At 42.7% G+C, this 20808-nt stretch overlaps 1 protein-coding gene across 2 annotated transcripts in view; it reads right to left on the bottom strand.

Moving 5' to 3' along the window:
* Nucleotides 1-20808, bottom strand: part of neb (nebulin) — a 279762-nt gene that overhangs the window by 124074 nt on the left and 134880 nt on the right. For both annotated transcript variants that reach the window (XM_078552563.1, XM_078552562.1), the window contains 12 exons: nt 17325-17528; nt 15484-15588; nt 12323-12430; nt 11116-11427; nt 9226-9429; nt 9022-9126; nt 8440-8544; nt 6149-6460; nt 4212-4316; nt 1838-1936; nt 1639-1740; nt 72-176 (listed from right to left, as the gene is read on the bottom strand). In XM_078552563.1, coding sequence (XP_078408689.1) covers nt 72-176; nt 1639-1740; nt 1838-1936; nt 4212-4316; nt 6149-6460; nt 8440-8544; nt 9022-9126; nt 9226-9429; nt 11116-11427; nt 12323-12430; nt 15484-15588; nt 17325-17528 — 1866 coding nt within the window. The remainder of the gene's footprint in view (nt 1-71; nt 177-1638; nt 1741-1837; nt 1937-4211; nt 4317-6148; nt 6461-8439; nt 8545-9021; nt 9127-9225; nt 9430-11115; nt 11428-12322; nt 12431-15483; nt 15589-17324; nt 17529-20808) is intronic.

Below are 20808 nucleotides of genomic sequence, written 5' to 3' on the forward strand. Positions count from 1 at the left end.
CAACTTTTCACTGAGATACTTGTGTAACCAGGTAATTAACTGATAGAATTACTGTTCTGAATAAGACCCACCTCACTTTGTATGTTTTGTGTCAACTTGGCATGACAGATTGATACTGCATCAGCTGGCATAGTGACAGCGGATTTTACCTTCTCCCAATCGTCCTTGTACAATTTCTAAGTGGAAGGAACACAATGTAAGCATTAGACAAAAGATGACACAAATCAGTCCTGATAAATACATAATTAACTTGCCAAAGTGGAATACTTGGGCCAGGGTTATCCTTAGAACCTGTGTTCCAAGGGAGGGGAATAAATCAGAGCAGTTTTTTTTTAGCATGTTGGGGTCAACAAAAACCCTTAAGCACTGGGAGAAAATGAAGATGAAATGTTCAGTTTACTTGGTATAGAGTATTAAATAGCAGAAAACATATCTACAACCTTTCTGAACTATTTTATCTGAGGTTCTCTAATTCTGCAGCTGATGCTGTGATACATGTGATTCCTTGTTTTGTTAACAGGAAAGGAATTAAAAACCCATTTCACATCTGTGTTACAAGTCAGTCAGTGCCATTTGTCCTTCTTTATGATGTGCTAAGACTTGCAGATAAAATAGGATTTGGTCAATTTCCACTGAGATTTAACACTATTGACATCAATGCAGGTTAGGGGCTCCTGGAGTTGCTTGAGAAGTCTATAAGAATCATTATTTCAGGGGCATCATGTGGGGAAACCAAAACTAGGGGCCATGAATATAAGATAGTCATGAACAAATCCAACAAGGAACTCAGAAGAAGCTTCTTTTTCCAGAGCGTGTTTAAAATGTGGAGTTAGAGCGTGTTTAGATTGTAGAACTCACTACCATATGGAGCAGTTGAGGTGATGAGTATTGACGCACTTAAGATTAAACTAATTACAGTAAGGGGAAAAGAAGAATGTGCTGATAGGGCTACATGAAGTTGGGTGGAAGGAGGCTCACCTGGAGCGTAATATTGGTAGAGATCAGTTGAGCCAAATGGCCTGTCTTTTGTTGTAAATTCTAGAAACTATGAGTGGTCGCTTTGATTAATTTCCTATTGACTGAATTGCACTCTCAGGAAGCAATATTTACAAGGTAAAATGGGCATTCCTCTTGTTTTACCTCTCTTGTCATTTAGATGTACGTTCAGAACTCCCACATATGAACTCCAATTTTCTTCTGCATTGGTGCAAAGCCTATATCTTTCTCCCCCTTCTAAACTGGGAACCTCCTTGTATTATACATGCCACATTCATGTTGCTCATAGAAACTTTACAAGTTTTACAGCTAAGTATGTAATGGTAACATCATAAAATAACAACATTTAGGTCTTGGTTTCCTCAGTTAATCATAGGCATTTTTGATTGGTAGATCACACAACAGATGGGTCTTGTATCAAAATTGAAATTTTCTGAAGATATCTATAATTAAAAAAATTCTGGAGGTTCTATTTGACTATTGTGTTAACTTTAAGTGTATATATTGAAACTAGAGTTTATTGATGTCAGTAATGTGGATCTTTTTTAAAATTCTGAAAACCTAACAAGTGTGTCAATCTGTTTGACACACGAACACATTGGGGTTCAAAATAAAATTTTGAAACTTCCATGCAGTACTAACTTCATTAAGGTTTCGAGCTGCGTCCCGTGCCATAGCCATTGTTGGCGTATCGGCCAGCGTGTACTTTGTCTTACTGGCATGCCATGCTTCACGGTACTTGATCTAAACATCGAAAGGAAGCACTTATGAGAAACAACAGCAAGAAGGCATTACATTGTGGAAACATAATGTAATCGGAGGCAGTAGAACATGTACTCACATCATTCAGAATGTCCCCACTATGTTTGGCTGTAACGAAATCAACTCTGTCGGCCACTGGGGTAAACTGGAGACTTTCCACTTTTGTGCGGTAATTTTTCTGTTGAAAACAATGGAAATTATTAATAAATGTGATGAGTGGTGTTCCACAGGGGCCTGTACTGGGGCCTCAACTTTTTACGATTTACATCAATGACTTAGATGAGGGGAGTGACGACATGGTAGTGAAATTTGCAGGTGATACAAAGATAGGTAGGAAAGTATGTTGTGAAGAAGACATAAGGAGGTTGCAGGTGGATATAGATAGGTTGAATGAGTGGGTAAAGATCTGGCAAATGGAGTATAATGTGGGAAAAAGTGAAGTTGTTCACTTTGGCAGGAAGAACAAAAAAGCAGAGTATTACTTAAATGGAGAGCGGCTGCCTAATTCTGAGGTGCAGAGGGATCTAGGTGTTCTAGTACATGAGTCACAAAAAGTTAGTATGCAGGTACAGCAAGTAATTAAGAAGGCTAATGGAATGCTATCCTTTATTACGAGAGGGATTGAACATAAAAGTAAGGATGTTATGCTTCAGTTATACAGGGCATTGGTGAGACCGCACTTCGAATACTGTGTGCAGTTTTGGTCACCTTATTTAAGGAAGGATGTAAATGCATTGGAGGCGGTTCCAAGGAGGCTTACTAGATTGATTTCTGGAATGAGTGGGCTGTCTTATGAGGAAAGGTTGGACTGAGTGGGCTTGTCTCCACTGTGCATCATGGATGGTGATTTGGTTGAAGTATCAAAGACGGCTCAGTGAGTTGCTGCAGTGCCCCTTGGGTATGATACGCACTGCTGTCACTGTGCATCGTGATGGAGAGAGTGAATTTGGTGAATGTGTTGCTGATCAAAGGAGCTTCTTTGTCCTGGATGGTGTCGAGCTTCTTGAGTATTATTGGAGTGGCACTCATCCAGGCAAGTGGAATTGCATCTGTCTTAGCTCATCTGTTGCTGACACCCTTGACCATGCCTTTGTTACTTCTAGACTTGACTTTTTTGGGCTTTCTTGAATGCTTCTGCATCCTATTTACAAGATGGACACCAGAACTGTGCACAGTTCTCGGTGTGCAGTCTCACCAAGGTTCGATACGGGATCAATTCAGTAACATAATAACAAGCTGGCAATGCTAATAGAGCTTTAGAATTTTTTGAAATACATTTTTTAAATCACCCTGCATTTGGTTATAAAACACTGATCTTTCAAAATTCCAAAAACATGCATGTGGATGTTTACCTGCAGCATATCATAATATTTAAACACATAGAATGTTATGTGAGCAAAAGATTATCGGACAGAATTTTCACCTCAGTGGACCGGCACATGCCCGGCCTGCTCGAGCGTGAAATGACATGGGTTGACGTTGGGCGAGTGTCCCGACATCAATGCGCAGTCGCACAATAGTGCAGTCAGTAGGCGTGCGCGGGAATCAGCAGCGCTCCCACCGACAATTAAAAGGCCTGTTCAAGCCATTAAAGTATCAATTAACTTAAATTTTTCGCTGCCCATCCAACTTTACAATGGGCAGGCAGGTGAAAAAGCCAAGCGGCCTTTGCATTTTTTGGAAACCTCATCCACGGGCGGGATGAGGTTTCCAACATCAAATAAAAATGAAATAATTTTTTTTTTTAAATTTCATTTATAATATGTCCCTACTTGTGTGACAGAGTCACATGAGGGGACATGTTTCATAACATTTTCCAAATCTTTTTTTTTTTGAAAACTCTTCAACTCAAGCACGCAAGCGCGAAGTTTGCACTCACCCTCCTCACCACCCCACCTCCATTACGGGCAGCGTGAGCACTGCCGCTCGCGTTTCACGCTGGGCGGGCATTAATTGCCTTCCGGCCTCGATCGCAGCCGACCGCCACTACCCGCCCCCGCCAAGCCCACCTGCAAAAATTCTGCCCATCAACTCAGTTTGGTAAAATCTGGCAATTAAAATTCAGCAAAGAGCGGGTCACTTGGCATTTAACTGTGGTAAAGACACTTGGGGACAATTTCCACATTTGCCATTTGGGTGGTATCCTGGCAGATTGCCCATTCTATAAAGAACCAGTTATTGATCTCAATCTAAATGAAAATCTGTGGGATCCATAACTCTACCAGTTTACCATCCAAGAGGTGAGGCTGAAAATGATGTCTGTACATTTTGGACACATATGGACATATCCATGGCAGATCAATGTAAAATGTACAGGGGATTATATCAATTTGAATCATGGGCATGTGATTGTCGGTGACCATTTTACCAAAGTGATCACAGCTGCACTGTCATTATTTACGCATTATCTAACGCTGCTGATCCACATGATGAAAAGGATGTCTTATACTTACCTCACTTATAATATCCTGGGCGTGCTTTACTTTCTTAACATCTACGGATTCTGTTGGAATCCATCCAATTCCACGCATCCATTCCATATCCGATTTGTAATTAATCTGCACCAAATGACAGGAAAATGATCAATGCTTATCTTTTCCAATTCCGAATTACTTAATAAAGTTTATCTGTTGGAGCTTTATTAATACCCCACATCGTTTCAGTGGGGAGGTCTTGTGGCACAGTGGGTAGTGTCCCTATTTCTGGGCCAGAAGCTCCACGTCCCGCTCTAGAACTTGATGGCCAAGGAAGGAGCAGCCATAACGTGGCCAAACAGGTTGGCTAACAGCCTGTAAATCCAACATGCCTGATGGCAGGTGTTAAGAGTGGGAGAGTTTCCTGGTCAACCATACTGCAGAAGGCAAGCAAACCACTGGAATGCTTTGCCAAGCATAATCATGGACCAATCCAATGGAAGCCCATGATTGCCAATGCCCTCTTATGGCATGGTACCTGAAGGAGGAAGATTATTTCAATAAATTATTTTTTTTCTCTTAGGTTGTCCTACTCTGTATTCCGTTTTCCAAATAAGAGGAATGCTGAGTTCCAGCTGGATTTTAACAGGGGTGGGTTATATAATTGGTTGAGAGGTGGGGGGAGTGGTCCAGTAGGGAGAGTTTCAGATGGGAAATCCAGAAGTGGGGTTTTAATTCCACAGCATGTGTCTTTTGTCCTTGGCACAGTCCCCACCTGGATGTCAGTCTGATTGACATATTTCCATTGACAGGATTCTTAACCAGGCCGCATCACTAAGTGGGTCCAGTCAAAGACCCCCCCCCCCCCCGTCACCCACCCCCGGAGCGGTGGGGCGGGACAGGTGGGGAAGGAAAATGGAGTTGGGTCTCCAATCCCTGACCAAGGGGCCTTTGTGGGGTGAGGGGCAGGGATGAGGACTGATTGGTGTTGGGCGGGGGAGCTTGAGGCATTGGTGGGGGTGGGGGGTGGGGGGGGAGCAATTCTGTTCCCCAAAGCTGACCCCATCTCTCATCACTTGCTGGGTTTTCCTGTAAAAGAGGTTAAATCTGTCAGCCTCTTTAAAATACAACCCGCCTCCTGGAAGTGGGTGTTACCTCTGTTAGAGCTGGAAGTGGTCATGTTAGAGCGGGTTTAAAAGTTCTTAAATTTTAAACTCTGACCTGCCCTCAACCCCATCTGCCTTTAAGCATTAAAATACAACACAATGGATTCTGGGCTTCTGACAATGCTGGTTTGCAGTCAGAATGGGCATGAACTCACTGTGGTGGTCTGGCTGCAAAAAACATATTTAAATTTTGGAGAAAATTGGAGAGAGGTCACCTTCATTTTGAGGCGCCTTCTCCCTTACTTGCCTGTCATAACATTTTGCTTCCCCTCGAGATGGAAGGCTTCTGATTGGCCCTCCAGCTTTGAAAGCCCACCCACCATTCTTAATTGGACAGCAAGCCTGCTCTTAATTGGGCACTCCAGGGAAAATCACATTGAGTGACTGTTTCCCACACAGTGCAGGCTTCCGACCCCCGTTGGAGCTTGATGGTGGGGTTCAGAAGCCCACAGGGAAAATCCTGCCTTTGTTCTGTAAAGTACCTGACCAAGTTACAATCCAGTCGCAGAACTGACACTCCATCCATTGACACTGAGATTCTGGATGATCCCAATTCACTCATTTCCTCATGTACAAATCCCAAATCAGATTAAGGATACAATTATAGAATTCCCCAGTAACTGTATAATAATTATTCCATACAGACACCAAACAAAGACTGGTGTTACAGCGAATACTTTTAGGCATGCAAATTAAAGTTGTATTCTAAATAGTCTCTCAAGATTTATTAAAATTATGTATTATCATTCCGTACAAACAAATAATTGAAGGCAAAATTTCATGCCAAGGAACAAACTTATTTTTACTCACATCACTCTGCAATTCATAGGCCTTCTTTGCCTGGATCACATCGTGCTGGTCTGGCAGACAGGTCCACTTGTGTAGGTGTTGTCTGTAGTCAACTTCACTGACCAGGGTCTGGCATTTCTTGGCCAATAGGATGTCCAGCATGTCGACTGGCATGTTGAACTTGGTCTTTGTTTTCTCAAATTCCTTCTTGTACTCCCTGTTACTCTGCATCTTGCCTACATGCATACACCAAACCATCTTGGGGTCATCATTAATGTCATTGCATCCAATGTGGTGGCCAAGTTGCTTGCGATAGATTTCTTTATATAAATACTGGGGAGAAATGCACAAACATGTCAATCTCAATTGGTATTTTAACCTAAAGTGGAAATGTTATTGTGCCTTGGGGCTGAATTTTCCTGTCGCCGAGTGGGGGCGGGGCCTGCTCGCCGATGCGTAAAGCGAGGGGAGGTGATGTCGGGCGTGCGTCCCGATGTCACCGCGCATCATTTGGATTGTCAGTTCGGCGGGCACCCAGCTGCTCACCCGCCGAACTGTCAAAGGCCTATTATGGCCATTAACAAAGTAATTTAAGTTGTTAAGAATGCTGCCCGTCCAACCTTAAGGTTGGGGGGGGCAGGCGAAGAGCCCAGGCGGCCTTCGCATTTTTCATGAAGCCTCATCCACGGGCGGGATGAGGTTTCATGAAGGGATTATTAACTAAATAAACATTTTTGAAAAAGTTAATGGACATGTCCCAACTCATGTGACAGTTTCACATGAGGGGACATGTCCTTAAAATTTTTTTTCGCCTTTATTAAATATTCCAGAACTTAAACTGATCTCCCTGATGCACCTCCGTGCCTCAGGGAGATTCCTGTGCCCTATCACATGCATGGGCGTAAGAGCGCAGGCCCCGACTCAGGGAATCCCCCGCCGCCTGCCCAGAGAGTGCTCAGTGCTTAATTGGCCCGCCCGCATAAAATGGCAGCGCGCACACGATCGGGGGCGGCAATCAGGTTTGCGCTTGCTCCCACCCGCCCCCGCACCTGCCCCCTCCCACCCCACCCTCCTACGAGGGAAAATTCTTCCCTTGGATTTTAGCCTGGAGGTGAATTCTGCGCAGGAAGGGAGCGCTATTCTGAAATCGGGAAATCCAGAAGAACAAGATTCCTGATATCTTGCACTTTTTAACTATTAGTTGGGTAGCCAACTTCAGAAGGCCACAGCCTACCAGAACAGGTAAGTGTCATAGGGGAGTGTGAGAGATTGTTCAGGGTGGAGGTCTTGATCGTTGAGGGGGATGGGGTGTGGAGGGTACGAGGACGGTGGCAGGGTCCTGAGTGCGGCGTGAGGATTAGTCTGAAGGTGGTTGTGGGGGCGCGGTTGCATGAATGCCAGTGGGGGATCCTGATCATGTGGGGGTGGGGAGAGGGGTCCTAATTTCAAGGGTGGTCTGATTGTGGTGGGTGGATGGGAAAATTCCAATGGGTGAGGTTGAAGGCGGTTGGGGAGGTGGGAGAAGATGGTTGGGAGGTCCCGTGGCAGTCAATAGCAGCAGACAGAATGTGGGGACATGATTGTCTCCTCCTGCACTTGGCGCTGCTTCATTCTGTGATTTTTGTGAAGTTTCTCAGAATTGTAGGTACAATCAACCAGACTCGAATAGGGGAACAGGAAGGCTGGATGCAGAAACTAAGCATGATGTTAAAAATTAAGATAAAAGCTAAATGTGAACTCCGTTTGTACCTCGTACATTACAAGTGCAGTTGTTTGCAATAGTGCTCTATTCAACTGATATTCTTACGTGCAATTTAATAATTCTCAGTTGTAAGATTAGAGAGTGCTGACAGCTGAGACTGACAGCTTCGAAGGGCACTGATATTTATTTACCCATCTGAGGGCAACCCACATTCACGTTTGTCAGTCAGATTGACTCAATTTACCATAATACAGTTTAAAGTTGTTAACGCTGCGATCAAACATCATTGAGACAAACTCTTATTGCTAAACTTCTGTTTTACCAGAGTCCACTTTAGTTAAACCTCAAAGCAATGATAGAGAGAACGATGTTATGAGTTCTAGTTGCAATGAATAAATCCTCCTATACAGAATTTGAATCCTTAAATAACTTATAATCTGCAAAAATGATCATGTAAATGTCTAAGTTCAGTTGTTGATTTTTTTTTGAGCTTCAGCTCTTTATGGATCCATTTGAAATGACTGGTGCAGTTTTCTGCAGAGTCCATGTGATGCCTTTGGGATATACATCTACAAACACTTCAATATTCAGTCAAAGGTTTTATACTTACGTCACTTGCAATGTTCCTGGAAGCTTTAGCACTCCGGATACCAACAGCGTCAGCACGATAGTCAATGTTCTTCTTTGCATCTTCCCAGCCCTGCTTGTAATGTTTCTGTAAAGGAAGGATAGTAGCAATTTTTTTTACCATCTAAGTATTGCAGTATGATTTTATCGGTCTGGCTGAATTGATACAAAGACTAGTGCGGCAGTAGCTGCAACTTCACACGGGTGTTTTTAGCAGCCAGTGACCGATGTAGCTGACTTTTGGGGTTATTTGGGGTGACTATAAAAGCACTTGGTTTATGCATATGAAAGTCCTTTGTCTGGAATTTTAACCCATTTGTAATAAACAAATTCATACCTCTGTTAAAATAGTAACAGTATAACATACTATTGTTTGAATTGGACTACTAAATTCATCCTGTTTTGGGACAATTTTTTGGGCTGTGTACTTAACACAGTGTGACAGAAGACAAACTCCTCCTTTAAGGCTTTAAAAAAACACATAACCAGCATTTAAATGGATTTTGCCAAAAATGCCTTATGCCTATTAGTCATTTCAGCAGCAAACTGTGTTCTGTTTACTCACCTGACTAACGTTAGCAGCATTGGCTTTAGCTAACAAAATCTCTGGTGTGTCAGGAAGGCCGTGAATCAATACCTTGTCTTTCTCCCAGGCTTCTTTGTATTTTATCTATGAAGTTTCAAGCAAGGAAAAAAGATGACACACAATCAATTTAAAAATAAGTGAAGAGCAAAGAACAAGTCCATTAAGAGATCTTAAGTATCTTACGTCACTCAGTTGGTCGGAGTTGATTTTAGCTTGGATTAGGCTGGGAAGGTCAACAATGCTAGTGAAGTGGAACGATTCGGGAGGCTGGCGGTAATGGCGCTCACTGAGGATCTCCTGGGCTCTCTGTGTTCTCTTAACATCGAGAGAACCATTGGGCATCCAGCCACAACCACGGATCCATTCCATATCAGACTTGTACAGCAACTAGAGGAAAAGCCGGAGAAGCATAGGTCGCAAACGATAACTTGTGTGTTAGATTAATGTGGATATATGCACAGTTAAATATCGGATCAATTAGAACAGACAATTGAACTTTTTACTCAGTAAAGTGCACGAAAGTCCATCACTGTAACCTCCTCCAGCAATACTGCATGTTCTTTTAATTCTGACTCTTGGGCATCCCTGACTTTAATCGCTCCACCGTTGGCAGCCGTGACTTCAGCTGCCAAGGTCATAAACTCTGGGGGGTTGCCTCCCTAAACATTTCTGCCTCTCCGGGTTGCTGCCCTTTAGAATGCTCATGAAGACCTATCTCTTTGGCCAAGGGTGGGGGTTTTCCGGCCCCGCCCGCCACCGGAATTTCCCGGTCCGGCCGAAAGGCAATGGACATTTGGCTGGGCCGCTGAATCCCCCCCGTGGCAGGTCCCACCACGACAGGGCCGGGAAAATCCCGGCCCAAGTTTCTGGTAAACAGTCTTAGCATCTCCTTAAGTGGCTCAATGTCAAATTTTGTTTGATAGGCATGCGAAATGATACATTTTGGAAGACAAAATTAAGGCTGCCATTCTAAAAGGTGTGCAGGAACAGAGAGACTTGGGAGTATATATGCACAAATGATTGAAGGGAGCAGGGCAGACTGAGGAAGCGGTTAGAAAAGCGTATGGGATCCTGGATTTTATAACTAGAAGCATATACAAAAGCAAGGAAGTTATGGTGAACCTTTATAAAAACACTAGTTTGCGGACGGGTTGGAGAAGGTCCGGCTGTACTCCTTGGAGAAGGGAAGATGGAGAGGAGATTTGATTGAGGCATTCAAAACATTGAGGGGACAGAGTAGATTCCCATTTGCAGAAGATTCAACAACCAAAGGATACTGATATAAGGTGAATAGCAAAAGAACCAATGGCGACATGAGGAAAAACGTTTTACGCAGTGAGGTGTTAGGTTCTGGAATGCACTGCCTGAGAATGTGGTGAAGGCAGATTCAAACCTAACTTGAAAAGAGAACTGGATAAGCACCTGAAGAAAAAGCAATAGCAGAATGGTCGGGAGAGGGCTGGGGAGTAGGCCTAGTGGATTTGATCTTGTAGGGAGCTGGCACGGACACAAAAGGCTGAATGGCCTCCTGTGATGTAACCATTCTATGATTCTATGATAAAACTCCTGTGAAATACCTTGGGACATGTTAAAGGCGTTATATAAATACAAGTTGTTGTTAATTGATGTTGTTGATTGTGGGCCACTTCATCCCCATACATGTTTTTGGTCTATTGTAGCCACCACCTACCACCCCCCCCATCACTGTTACATATTGATGCATTAGTTTCAAAAAACTCAATGACTCTGAAATTACTAATGTATGAAACTGTTTCAATGGTTTGTCTGAGATGCCCCTCCAATAGGATTTAGCCCATTTATCTTTCACAGGTTGACACCTCTGCTAAAACATCACCAAGAGAGAAAATCATTAAGCAGTTGTGTGTGCTAATATTCCATGATGTAATGTCAGGATACATTTCCTTCCCTTAGATAAATTGAAAAATAAATTACTTAATGCTGCTAATATCGCAATGAGAGGCCTTGAATTTACTGTTCTAATATGTGATTTAATTTTAATAAGTAATAACTGCAAAATATTTTTTATTGAAGTGGAAAAATATTAATACTCACATCGCTCTGCAGTTCATAGGCCTTCCTTGCCTGGATCACATCGTTCTGGTCTGGCAGGCAGGTCCACTTGTGTAGGTGTTGTCTGTAGTCAATTTCGCTGACCAAGGTCTGGCATTTCTTGGCCAACAGAATGTCCAGCATGTCGGCTGGCATGTGGAACTTGGTCTTTGATTTCTCAAAGTCTTTCTTGTACTCCCTGTCGCTCTGAATCTTGGCTACGTGCATGGACCAAACCATCTTGGGGTCATCGTGAACGTCACGGCATCCAACGTGGTGGCCAAGCTGCTTGCGGTAGGCTTCTTTGTATTTGTACTGGTTACAAGAAGGAAGGACAACTTTTATGCACATCGCAATCACGAATCTCATAGACATTAAGGTTAGGCGCGAGTGAAGCTACACATGTCGTGTTACCTTTGTTGACATTCAGTATTCAGCAAATGCATGGTTAAATGTCAATATCCAAAAGTTGCTTTCAGAGTTGTGCTCCTCTACTATTAGCTTCAGGAAACCAGCCCTTAGCCTCCCCAGTTTTGTTTTTATCCTTTAGGGACTTGTTGTATTTTCTCATTAATTAACAATTAAACTTGCCACAGTAGCTTAACTCTTGTCACTACTGGTGTAAATAGCCTTTAGCAGCATGATAAAGGTGAACGATTGCAACCTCCTGAGCACCAGAAATTAACTATTACAATAGCGGAGTCTCAGTTCTGAATTTTTCAGGGAGATTTTAAAAATGTCAAATTATAAATTTTACTGGGTTTTTTTCTTATTTTTCCTTGCTGCCTTGTTTTTTTTTTCCGTCTCTCTCTCTCTCTCTCTCTCTCTCACTTAATCCCCTCTCCTTATTCCTCTTTCTGTACCCAATTTCATATTGTATTTATCCAGTCTAATTCACCATTCTTTTCATTCCTTCCTCTGTTTATTTCCCAATTCTTAAATCGTATTGGTTAAGGAGATGTCCTGTTGCTTGCACTGTTTACTCAGGTCACAGATGCCCTGGTTCCCTCATTATCAACTTACTGGGCAATTCTTTTTTTGAGCTGAAGGATCTGGAACAAGTCTAATGAACAGCATACACAGTTTGATACTATGTTACTGTAGGGCCTTGGCTTTTATCTTATAATTGGAAAAATTACTTTAATCAACACGTACTTAAGCAACACTCTCACAATTTAATAGCATCAGATAACCATATGTGCATACTTACATCACTAGCAATGTCTCGGGAAGCTTTTGCAGCCTTGATTGAGATGGCATCATTCCTCAGATCATATCCTTCCTTCTTAGATTCTTCCCAGTTGAGTTTATATAATTTCTACACAATATAAAAGAGGAATAATGAAACATCAGTCAAACATTAGGCACAGATAGCAAGCCATTGTGAACTTAAAGACCCACCACTTCTCCTGCCCAGCCAACGCTCACCACTACCCCGACAGTGGCCATGGTCAACACTCCCCAAGTCCCTCTGTTCCCCCCCACCCACCCACTATTCTTGTTCCTATTTCTTATGTTCTTATAGGTCAAAGGTAAGCCATGATCGCACTGAATGGCAGAGCAGGCTTGAAGAACTGAATGGCTCCTATCAACTTCAGTGCCTTAAAACCCAAAAAGCACCAAGCTCTGATCTTGAGACTATGGCGTAGTGGTAATGTTGCTGGATCCAGAGATGAGGTTAATACTCTAGTGACATGTGTTCAAATCCCACAATAGCAACTGGTGGGATTTAATTCAATTAATAAAAAAAATCTGGAATTGTCTACCCCAGGTTGGTCCAGCCTTCTCACTTTGGTGGAGAGAACACATTTCCATTTTTCTCACTCAAGGGGTCAATAAGCAAATTGTGGAAAAATAAGGTTTGGCAAAACTTTAAACTTAATTTCAAAAAGAAGTTGAGATATTAAGAGAAGAAACAATTTCTGAGAAAACATAAAGCAATGTCATAGCATTAAGTTGTTAAAAAAAAAGTCATTAATAAAAGTGACCAGAGTGTCAGAGGGTCAGAGTGTGTGTGCCAGGCTTACTCCCAGTCTCAGGGTGCTCATTCACTCACCCTCACCCACAGTGAATGAGTGTGTGTATGCGTTGGTGTGTGGTGGTGACAGTGAGTGAGAAACCTGAGACTGGGAGTAAGGCAGGCACAGAGTCACACTCTCACTCCCGCACACGCACAGTCACTTACTCTCTCAGTCCTGCACAGACGCAGTCGCTCACTCACTCCCAACATTCGCAGTTCATCACTCACTTAGGCGGTGATACAGGATAAAATAACATAAGGAGAGCAGCGGTGACACAGGATAAAAGAGCGCGAGGAGAGCGCTGGTGATACAGGATAAAAGAATGTTTTCACTCAGTGGGTAGGGGGTATCTGGAACTCACTGCCTGAAAGAGTGGTGTGGGCAGGAACCCTCACAACATTTAAGAAGTATTTAGATGAACACTTGAAATGCCATAGTGTACAAGACTGCAGGCCAAGTGCTGGAAAATGGAATTGGATTAGGAAGGAGCTTGATGACCGGCATCGAAATGATGGGCCGAAGTGTGCTGTAAGACTCTATGACTATGTCTATGACACTCTCTCACTCCCACACACACACACACACAAACAGACTCTCTCGCACTCCCACACACATTCTCACTCTTGCACTTTCACTACTATTCGCAGACATGCACAAACTCACTCTCTCACTCCAACACACATACATACTCACTCTCTCAGCCCCACGCACATACGCACACACATTCTTCACTCCAACACACATACACACTCGCTCCCACACAAACACTCACTCCCACACACACACACACACACACACACTCACTTTCTCACTCCAACACACACATTCTCACTCACTCACTCTCTCACTCCCACACGTCAATCTTGCAAACACAGCAGCCAGCCAGTCAGCCTCTCCCCCCAACCTCCCCAAATCTACCCCCCAACACCCTGACCTGCGGCTCCACAGCATTTCAATCCCAGGTCTCGGGACCAGCCTCTCCCGCCTGGGGCCCCAGCACCCTGCTCCCCAGCACTGTGCTCCCCCGTGCTCCATTCCCTGGCACTTTGCTCCATTGCCATCTGCTCCCCAAGTCCCGAACTCACTGCTGCCGGTCTTCGCTGCTCCTCCAGCCACTGATTCTTTCTCTCCCACATATGCTGCTGATAGTGAGTGAGTGAGCCTACCAGCAGCAAAATGTGCGATAGAAACAGTCTGAGATTGCAGGAGCCGCTCCTTGCAGAATTATCCATTCCCAGTTCTCTGTTCAGCTGGCATTTTGAAAATTGGCACTGGGGGCCACATAGAGGGGTTTTGCGGGTTGCATCAAGCCCATGGGCCGTATATTGGACAAGCCTGGTCTACCCTATCAAGCCCCCTCAGAATTTTGTAGGTTTCAAAGAGATTGCCTCTCATTCTTTTAAACTCCAGAGAATAGAAGCCCAATTTACCGAGCCTCTCATCATAGGACAATACGCTTATCCCAAAATAGTGAACCTTCGCTGTACCACCTCCAATGCAAGTATATCCTTTTTTAAACGTGGAGAGAAAAACTGCACCCAATACTCCAGATGCAGTCTCACCAAAACCCTGTTCAACTGTAGCAAGACTTCTTTATTCTTGCACTCCGATCCCTTTGCAATAAAGGCCATCATGACGATTTGCCTTCCTAATTGCTTGCTGCACCTGAATGCTAACTTTCTGTGTTCCTTTTACCAGCACACCCAAGTCTCTTTGAACATCAACACTAACAAGTTTCACACCGTTTAAAAAAATATTCTGCTTTTCTATTCTTGCAGCCAAAGTGAATAACTTCATACTTCCCTGTATTGTATTCCATCAGCCACCTTGTTGCCCGCTCACTTAACCTGGCTATATCTCTTTGCAGCTTCTCTGTGTCTTCCCTGCAGCTTATCTTCCCACCTAGCTTGGTATCATCAGCAAACTTTGATATATTACTCTCTGTCGCTAGGAGGGAAGTATAAGCCAGTGTTTCCTTCTTGATTACTATCTAATGACACCACTGAGAATTGTGTCACTTTTCAAGTAATAGCTTCAGCAACACAAAGAAATACAGTTAAAATACACTTACGTTTTACACAAACTATCTAAGCACTTCTACCATTCTGTTTGTGGAGGAATGACATCAAATGAATTAAAAACACCTTGCAGGAGGCTCCCCATCCTTAAAAGGCACATCAGTTGTGACCATAGTCTCCACAATTATACAGAAACATAAGCATAGTTTTTTGCCACAAGAGCTACAAATCACAACACAAGTAATTACACAATGAACGAGAAGAAGAAAATGGAAACCATGATAATTGTGTGCTACTCATTAACTGACAATAGAATGCTGTATATTTCTTACCGAACTGATGTTGACAGAATTCTGTTTAGACAGCAGCATCTCAGGCGTATCATTTGGAAGGTGAATTATAATCTTGTCATTCTCCCAAGCGCTATGGTACAGACGCTAAAGATAGGGAAAAGAATGGATCTGTTATTCTTCCAATAATGACCTGACAAAATCTAATGCTTATTTTAACATGTGCAACAAACTCTTATACACCACTCTTTTCTATGAACAGCCATTGAAAACCTCTGCCTAAACAATGTTATGAAGTTACACTTTCTAACCTTTTACTGATTGAAGTAAGTAGGTAAGTAATAAGCCATAGTCCACAAGGGACTGTAGGCATATCTCTCTCTCTATTAGAGAGAGACAATTGGGGCACCACTCCAATCAAGCATATAGCAGATGAGGAGGCAGGTGAAATTGTAAGGGAAACAAAGAACACCTAATAAGAAGTCCAAATAGATATTATAGTGAATATCATAGCTTTCATGTCCTATCTATATATCAAATTAGCTTTTCACAGAACAGCTGAAATGCTTCTATTTCTTTGAATTGTTTTTGGTGAGGCTGCAAGAGAAGCAGCCTGTGACATAATGCCAATATCATAACCTTATCCCAAATACAACCTTGTTAAGGAGTTCTCAAAGGGGAAGGGAGAAGGTAAGCCAAGGTGTTTGAATAAAGAAAGATACTTTGATATTTCTATATATCTATATTACATATAATATATCTATATAATATATATACTATATATGAAGTTATATAGCACTTTTCATGACTCCATGACGCCCAAAGCATCTTGAAGCCAATGAAGCACTTGTCACTGTTGTAATGTAGGAAATGTGACAGCCTATTTGTACAAAGCAATGTCCCACAAACAACAATGTGATAACGACCAGATAATCTGCTTTTTGATCTTGATATTGGCTAGGCCACAGGCTACCAGGCCCCTGCTCTTCTTCGAAATAGTGCCATGCGATCTTTTACATCCATCTGAGAGCGGATGGGGCCTCAGTTTAACATTTCATCTGAAAAATAGCACTTAACAACTCCATCAGTACTGCACTGAAGAGTCAACCTAGATTTTTGTACTCAAGTCTCCGAACGGGGCTCGAACCCTCAACCTTCTGACTCAGAGGCGAGAGTGTTACCGACTCTCTGTGCAATTCTGAGGGCCTGACTTCAAGTCTGCAGAATTTAAATAAATGAGTACGCTTGTGCTTGGTATCATCAACAAACTTTAATACATTACTCTCTGTCTCTTTATTGGAGTTATTAACATAGATTGTGAATTGCTGAGGCCCCAGCGTTTTACACAAACTAACAAGGCACTTCTAGCATTCTGTTTGTCGAGGAGTGACAGCAAATGAATTTAAAACACCTTGCAGGAGGCTCCCCATCCTTAAAACATATATCCTGAAGCTGAATCAAACATTATTAAAATAAAAATCATGAAAAAAATGGGAAGTCAGAAATTAAAAAGAGCAATTAGAAGGACTAAAGGGGAATAGGTGGAAAGGTTAGCCTAATACCTGTTAGACTGACATGTCTGTTCAAAGGATTTGATCCAATAATTATATTAATTAATAGGATTTCACAATTTGGGTCCTTTAATCTTATAACAACGGTCCACTTTAAGTATTTGTTAACAATTTTGCAAGAGAACATATTTCGCTGCCTAACGGTAAAATATTCTACAATTGGATTATGAATGTCTTTAAAAGATCCATATTGAATCATCATAAGCAGCCATAGAAGCCCAATGGCAAACACTTTGTTTGAACACAATGAAAGTTTATGTCTATTTTGTCACTGGACATTTTTTTTTTTAAAAAAGCCACAATGATGCTTACATCACTCAGTTGGTCTGAGTTGATTTTAGCTTGGATTAGGCTGGGATGGTCAACAATGCTGGTGAAGCTGAACGATTTGGGAGGCTGGCGGTAATGGTGCTCACTGAGGATCTCCTGGGCTCTCTGTGCTCTCGTGACATCGAGAGAACCATGGGGCATCCAGCCACAGCCACGGATCCATTCCAAATCAGACTTGTACAGCAACTGCAAGAGACATGAGCAAGTCATCAAACCACAGTGAATATAAAGCAAATTCTGATCAAACTGGATTGCCTTTATTAACATGCTCATAACTAACACAGAATATTGTTGTTATGTTCAGTGTAAGAGTAACAAAAACACTTTAGGAAAGATCTGAAGGGATTAGTGAGAGCACAGAAAAGATTCAAGAGAATGGCTCCAGGGATAAGAAACTTCAGTTACGTGGATATTGGAGAAATTGGGTCTGTGTTCCTTGGAGAAGGCTAAGAGGAGATTTGCTAGAGATATTCAAAATTATGAGGGGTCTGGATAGAGTAGATAGGGTTCTTACTGGTGGAAGGATCGAGAATCAGAGGGCACAGATTTAAGGTAATTGGCAAAGGAAGCATTGCCGACATAAGGAGAAACTTAAATGCAGTGAGTTGTTAAGATCTGGAAAGTGCTGCCTGTGAGTGTGGTGGAGGCAGGTTCAATCGAGGCATTCAAGAGGGTACTGGATTATTATTTGAAGAGGGAGAATGTACAGGGTCACAGGGAGAAGGCAGAGTAATGGCACTCGATGAATTGTTCATTCAGAGATCCAGTGCAGACACAATGGGCTGAATGTCCATTACCCTCCACCTCAACTCTGTGCTGGAACAAAGATCACATGAAAAATGGAAAGTCAGAAGTTAAAAAGAGAGATGGGAAGGACTAAAGGAGATTAGGAGGAAAGGTTAGCCTAATATAAAAGGAAGTAGTAAGGGTTTTAACATGCATTTGAAGGAAGGAGAAGGTAAAACCACTCAGGTTGAAGGGAAATGTCAAATGATGAAGGGTGAAGATATCAAGCAAATATTTGGGGGTTGACTATAACCCTACCTGCTCATTCACCCAAAGCTGGCAAAGTCCTTTTTAACATTTGCATGTCAGGTTCTGTTGACATTGTCAGAACAGCACTTCAATTTTAACTCGTCAGAATGAGCAGGAAGTGACAGTGAGTTCTCTGACAACCAAACTGGCACAGGAATGCCAAGAAGGTAAGTTTTTTTAACCTTCTTTATAGGACCCAGTGGATCAGGACCAACAAGTAAAGTGTAGGGCTTCCCTCCTGCGGACTTGCACGCCTCCCCGCCATCGCTTGCATGATCTCTGCGGTACAGCCCATGAGTTAAACTAGCAGAGGCCTTATTTCTGGAATTTCAAAATCACCTGACCAAAAACTGGCTCAGAGTTAAAATCTGGCCAAATGTGTTAGTTTTGACAATGGTGGAAGTAAAAATGTACATGTGCTAGAGAAGGGTGTGGATGAATATTCAAATATAGTTGTAGAAATTGATTTGTTTCTGAAAAAAGTAGCATACCCAAAATTAGTAATAATAGATCTACCCACAATCTTTCAAGTCTCTTTAGGCATGTAAGTGGTTCCTTGGGAGTTGGCAATAGTCAATTTGACATTTTTGTTCACAAAGAGGCAGAAGGATATACCAGATAATCATAGACCAGTTAGTCTGTTGTCAAGAATCCAGAATAATTTGTGATAAAATGGATGACATTTAGAAATGTACTGGCTGATCATAGACATGAGTTTATTAAAGGCAAGTTGCATTTGATAAATTCAATTGAGCTCATTTTTTAAATTGAATAATGGGAATGAAGTAGATGTCATGTAAATAAATTTTACAGAATATATCTCATGGTAGGTGCACTCCAAGGTTCAGGCAGAGATGCAGCAGCTTGGAAGGAAAGTTGGTTGATGAACAGGATATCGCGGATTAAGGTAAATGCATGTTGATCAGGTTGGGGAAGGATTTGGAATTGGTGCTCTGCAGAACTGTTGGGTTCACTTTCGTGATCCACATAGATAAAGGATTTGGACTTGGGCATAAGGTGCATGATACCCAAAAGTGCTATGATAAAAATGTAATGGATTTGGCAAATATGATTTCAGGAATAAATAGGAAGCCTAATGGGATGGACAAACAGGTGGTAGCTGCAATTTAATGGACACCTATGAGATAATACACCTAAGCTCATAAAGCGTATGTGAAGATTCACCGGAATAATGCCAGGGATTGGAAACTATAATTAAAAGGGTAGATGGAAAATGTTGAGACTATTTCCACTGTAGCAGGCGGCTATGAGGAGTTTGTGTATATATAGGTTTTGATATAGTGAATAAGGACTAGCAAAACTGGAATCAATAGGAATCAGGGGGAAAACTCTCCACTGGTTGGAGTCATACCTAGCACAAAGGAAGATGATTGTGGTTGTTGGAAGTCAATCATCTCAGTTTCAATGCATCACTACAGGAGTTCCTCAGAGTAGTGTATGAGGCCCAACCATCTTCAGCAGCTTCATCAATGACCTTCCCTCCATCATAATGTCAGAAGTGGGGATGTTTGCTGATGATTGCACAATGTTCAGCACCATTTGAGACTCCTCAGATACTGAAGCAGTCCCTGTCCAAATGCAGCAAGACCTGGACAATATCCAGGTTTGGGCTGACAAGTGTCGAGTAACATTCATGCCACACAAGGGCCAGGCAATGACCACCTTCAACAAGAGAGAATCTAACCATCACCCCTTGACATTCCATGGCATTACCATCGCTGAATCCCCCTCTATCACCATCCTGGGGGTTATCATTGACCAGAAACTGAACTGGCTGTTATATAAATACTGTAGCTACAAGAGCATGTCAGAGGCTAGGAATCCTGCAGCGAGTAACTCGCCTCCTGACTCCCCAAAGCCTGCCCACCATCCGCAAGGCAAAACTCAGGAGTGTGATGGAATACTACTTACTTGCATGGATAAGTGCAGCTCCAACAACACTCAGGATGCTTGACACCATCCAGGACTAAGCAGCCCGCTTGATTGGCACCCCTTCCACAAATATTAATTCCCTCCACCACCGACGCAAAGTGGCAGCAGTGTGTACTATCTACAAGGTGTACTGCAGCAACTCACCAAGCCTCCTTAGACAGCACCTTACAAACCCACGACCACTACCATTTAGAAGGACAAGGGCAGCAGACACATAGGAACATCACCACCTGGAAGTTCCCCTCCAAGCCACTCACCATCCTCACTTGGAAATATATTGCTGTTCCTTCATTGTCACTGGGTCAAAATCCTAGAACTCCCTCCCTGACAGCACTGTGGGTGTACCTACACCACATGGACTGCAGCAGTTCAAGGATCCAACTCACCACCACCTTCTCAAGGGCAGTAAGAGATGGGCAATGAATGCTGGCCCAGCCACCGATGCCCACATCCCGTGAATGAACAAAAAAACGATTTC

The sequence above is a fragment of the Cetorhinus maximus genome, chromosome 11 (assembly GCF_964194155.1).
Source record: "Cetorhinus maximus chromosome 11, sCetMax3.hap1.1, whole genome shotgun sequence".
NCBI classification, from domain to species: domain Eukaryota; kingdom Metazoa; phylum Chordata; class Chondrichthyes; order Lamniformes; family Cetorhinidae; genus Cetorhinus; species Cetorhinus maximus.